At 39.9% G+C, this 4,997-nt stretch overlaps 1 protein-coding gene across 1 annotated transcript; it reads left to right on the top strand.

The window, feature by feature from the left end:
• Positions 1-204: 204 nt before the first annotated feature.
• LOC306844531 (putative G-protein coupled receptor) lies at positions 205-3,757 on the top strand. Its single transcript, XM_079376744.1, has 2 exons — positions 205-316; positions 1,985-3,757. Exon 2 carries the CDS (start codon positions 2,074-2,076, stop codon positions 3,358-3,360), a length of 1,287 nt encoding a protein of 428 aa, XP_079232870.1. The 5' UTR covers positions 205-316; positions 1,985-2,073; the 3' UTR covers positions 3,361-3,757.
• The last annotated feature ends 1,240 nt before the right edge of the window (positions 3,758-4,997 follow it).

Genomic DNA, 4,997 nt, shown 5'->3' with positions numbered 1-4,997 from the left:
CTTTCTGCTTCACCTGGGTTTTGTTAGATGGAAAGGGCAAAATAGGGACACCTGTATGAACTTCACTCCTTGGAGCCGGGGGTTTCCTGGATGATAAATCTTTTGAGGGATCGTCATGCACTTTGGTTGTTCTTCACTGAAATCACCTGAGTGATGCTGAATGTTGAAACACTGGCCTCCTGTGGGATTGCACTGCACTTGTTTTAATGTCTGCAGGAGGAAAGTTTCCACAAGTGTGAAACATGCCCAGATGTTCACATCACAAATCTGATTGGAGATTCATCAAAAAAAGCAAAGACGTCCCTGAAGTTGACAGGTAAGAAAAATCACATTGTCTACTTCCACAGTCACTTATGAAGTTGTGTGTCGAGGCGTCATGTGAGGATAATTCAGAACAGCAGCGCACAATCTGACATGACAGCAGGTCATTCATTTTAATTCAGTGGAAAATGTGTTTTCGAATTTCCAGTGAAGTGAGAAAAAGTTAATGTGAGGGTCTGTGGGTTGGGGGAGGGGGGAGGGCACGGGTCAGTGCGTAGGGTGGGTGTTTTGAAGGGAGGCCACGGCATACAATCAGGTATGACTCATATGACTCCCACTGACAAAAAACAACAAAAACAGCAGTCATGTTGTCCTCTGACTTCATTGATCCCTGATGGTCAACAACCCATTTGTGCAAAAAACATATTATGCTCCTGTTGGGTGAAAGCAATCTGTCAGTTGCCAACAAGGAAGGGCAGGATGTTGTCCTGCCCTCATTAGCATATAAAGAGACCTGGTTAGTGGGTGGAAACAAAAATAGGGGTGATTTTCCATGAAGGCTTAAGTAAAAGGAAATTGACACTGGGGTTCTATGAATGATCTGGAACCTTACAGAGGTGGCTGACAATTTAAATAAACTGTGCACTTTCTTGCTATGAGATGATTTCCCATGCGCATTCAGGACTTATTCATTATCTTTGTATGAGGGAATTTCCTTTTCATTTGCACTCAAGTGTTAAGTGTGTAGGTAGTAACAGCCTCTGTGTTCGGATAATAAATGCATGTTTAGTGTGACATGAGGGGGATTTCTCTCTCTCGGTGTCTCTCTCTCGCTGAATGATGAGTGATGGAGGCGTTACAAATTTACATAACTAATCATTATGGCTATGAAACAGTCACCAATCCTCTTAATGACCCTTTGCACAACGAATTATGGAGTAATATTCTCTTATCCTCTTAAGGACTGTGGTTTGCAATGTGCAGTATTTTTTTTATTATTTATTTACTTTTTTAAAAAATTTACACAACTGTTTGTTGATATATTGAATTTGGATTTTGAACAATTTACAGCTTATTTTATTGTAGCTTTTATAAGCTCACTTAGTTTTTCAGAGAAATTACTTTTAACAATATATTTATATATATATATATATATATATATATATATATATATATATATAATATTTGCGCTCATATAATAATTATATTTGTAAGTCACATTTTTGTTAAATGCGTATGTTAAATCGAGCGTAGCGTTAGTTCTGGCTGGTCACGTTAGTCAAGCTCGCGTCAGCTGACTCTCAACTGATCCCCATCTACCTGTAGGAATACGACACCTATCTAAGCATCCATACATAAGGTCGTCAGTATTATTAGCAGTTTTCGCATTGCTCAATAGCTAATTGCAGATATAATTACATGCTGGTATTTTTTTAAATTATAAGTCCAATGTAAAAAACATGTATGTACACAATAAGTGAATTGTATCAAATTATTAATCTAAATGTAAATAGTTAATAGTAGTCAAGGCCACCTAATATAAAGTGGGACCATGTAATTATATCTATCTAGAGATAGATAGATAGATAGATAGATAGATAGATAGATAGATAGATAGATAGATAGATAGATAGATAGATAGATAGATAGATAGATAGATAGATACTATAACTTTATACAGTATATATACAGTTTTAATAGATTTTTTTTCATTTCTTCTCAGAGATGATTTAAACACAAATGCTTGACACACAGAAGAAAAAACAACAATTAAGCATGGAGAAGCTTGGTTCCATCTCAAACCCGTAAAGCATGGAGAAAGCCATGCCAGGTCTGATGCTGGGTCTCCTGACCAATCACACAATTCCAAATGACACGTCCGGCCAGCAGAGCACAACCAAGCCTACCCCTCCCAGCATGGAGGAGGTCATCCACTCCGAATCCCAGATTAAGGATCTTGTTGGGCTGTTTTGCATGGTGACCCTTAACCTAGCAGCCCTATTGGGCAACAGCGGAGTCATGGTGGCCATTGCTCGAGCTCCTCACATAAAAAAATATGTGTTTGTGTGCCATCTTTGTGCAGTTGACCTGCTTTGCGCTATATTGCTGATGCCTCTCGGGATAGTATCTAGCTCTCCATTTTTCAGCACTGTAGCATTTACTGTTCTGGAGTGCCAAGTCTACATCTTTCTAAATGTGTTTCTCATCTGTGCCTCTATTCTTACTGTGACTGCCATCAGTATTGAACGCTACTACTACATTGTCCATCCTATGCGATATGAGGTAAAGATGACTCTGAACCTGGCGCTTGGTGTCATGGTCTTCATTTGGGTCAAATCCATCCTGCTGGCGTTGGTTACGCTTCTCGGTTGGCCAGCGTATGGGAATCAAAGCTCCATTGCAGCGGCCCATTGCTCTTTACACTGGAGCCATAGCCGTCTCAGGAAGGTTTTTGCTATTCTCTTCAGCGTGCTTTGCTTCTTGGTTCCTGCTGTTGTGATTTTTGCCGTATATTGCAATGTATACAAAGTCGCACGAACGGCAGCCCGTCAGCACGCACCGATGCCCACCTGGACGGCCAACCAGGCCAAGCGCCGCTCCGATTCCATTAACAGTCAGACCACTATCATCACCACCACCCGCAGCATCCCCCAGAGACTGTCTCCTGAGAGAGTTTTTGGGGGTGGAAAGGCTGCTATCACCCTGGTCGTCATTGTGGGCCAGTTTCTTATCTGCTGGCTCCCGTACTTCAGTTTCCACCTTCACATGTCCATCACCACTCCGCTTCAGAGCCCAGGGGACATTGAAGAAGCTGTCACATGGCTAGCATACTCCTCGTTTGCTGTGAATCCCTTCTTCTACGGTCTTCTGAACCGACAGATCCGTGAGGAACTCATAAAACTGAGAAAATGTTGCGCCAGTAGACCCGCTGAAGTTCGAGCCTCCAGTCACGAAGGTTCCATCCAGGAAAACTTTCTTCAGTTTCTGCAGAGGACCAGCAGCACGGCTGAGACCACCAGGCCCAGTTGTGGCAATTCCAGTCCGAGGAATAATGTGGATCAGTGTGCCAGGTTACCTGGCCAGATCCCTGAAGAATGACTAGAAAAACATGCTTCTAGTCCCACAAGCCAAAACAGGCCTTATGAAGTTTTGTTTTTAATAAGAAGAGCATTAATTCAATGTTAAATCCATGCAGAATCAGATCTAAATGCTCTTTGGATCAGTGTAATCTAAGTATCCATAATTTGTTATTATGGTTCCCATATCAGTGGCAACAGTTAGGTCATTTTTGCTGCATTCATTTATTTCCGATAAATTGTTCAGTTAACTGAGAATCACTCTCAGTGATTATTCATTCGTTTCATAATATCAACACTCATACTCAGTAATTACTATTATTTAAGACTCATAATGGTGCCTATATTGATACTATCATTACACAAATATCAATTAATAATAATATTATGTACATTATTTCAGTGAAAATAATAAAACATATTTGAAAAAGCATTTGAAATGTGCTTTAATGCCTCACTTTGTAGGAAGTTTGTCACTCAACAAGTTACATTACAAGGGCTAATTCACTTTGCTTTCTTCGTGTATCTGAGGGAGCTCTGGTGTTCATTACTAATTTCATCTTGCCCTGTAACCATGGAAATGTGATGAGACCGAGACTTGCATAGCAACAGGGCAGCTTTGAGTATCATCCTATTGGCTGAAAAAAAAGGATATCAGGCTAGCTCTTTTTATTAGCTGCATTATATGGTAATACCTGGTTTATATGACTATTATGTAGGGAGAAATTACCTATTGTTTTTTAATGTAACCTTTGAGAGCAGTATGCTGGACACAATTACCATGCAATGCAAGTGCGCAGAATGAGATAACGTGCAGCAATTTTATGGTCTTTTGCCTTTTAGTAACGACTTTAACAAACAGAGGGAAAAAATCAGGAGCCAGATCGTTTGTTCTTAGCAAACAATGACAATGACCTTTTTACAGGTTCATACTGCAGACTAGATCTTGAATTTGTTTTAATTATGTAAATTGGGCTGTACAGTATATTTAATGTTTTAGCTTAGTAAACATAACAAATCTGTTTGCTGGTGTGTGTAAATGACAGTAGTGTGAAGGTATACAAATAAAAGTGCTTCAGGTCACATTTCACAACCAAGCCCCTCCCCCCTTACCTGACCTTAGAAAAATACATTGTATGTATCACACAAGTGTGAGAACACACTTCATACTACGGGCTCAGTCTGGCTACAGAAGGCCCTGATCTTCTTGCAAGAACTTTTGAAACAGATGGTAATTTGCATGGAATGACACACCCTCTACAGTAATCAAAATATGTCTTAACTTTTAAGATCCGTATTATCTTTTAGTCTACTTTTGTAAGATTGAGACCATTGTACGACTCGCCCTGAGACTATTCAAATGATTCCAAACATGACTGTAAATATTACTTGCATTCATGTAGAACAATATACTATTGACCATTCTGAGTGAACCAAGTGGAGGGCGGATGGGTAAGGGGAAGGAAGGGGATGAAAAGATGCATATGTGAGAGAGGCGTTTTCCCACATTTTCTCTCAGTGGGATGTGGAAACAGATGTCTGTATGTTAATGCACTGTGTGTCCGCCTGAGAAGATAAAAATGTCTGAGGTTCTGTAAATCTTACAGCTGTAATTTTATTTATTTCAGCGTAAATGAAAGCCAGTACAACAAATACTAC

Source organism: Barbus barbus, assembly GCF_936440315.1.
Source record: "Barbus barbus genome assembly, chromosome: 25".
NCBI classification, from domain to species: Eukaryota; Metazoa; Chordata; class Actinopteri; order Cypriniformes; family Cyprinidae; genus Barbus; species Barbus barbus.
The sequence above is the reverse complement of the archived record's forward strand: the minus strand, read 5'-3'. Positions and strand labels throughout refer to the sequence as shown.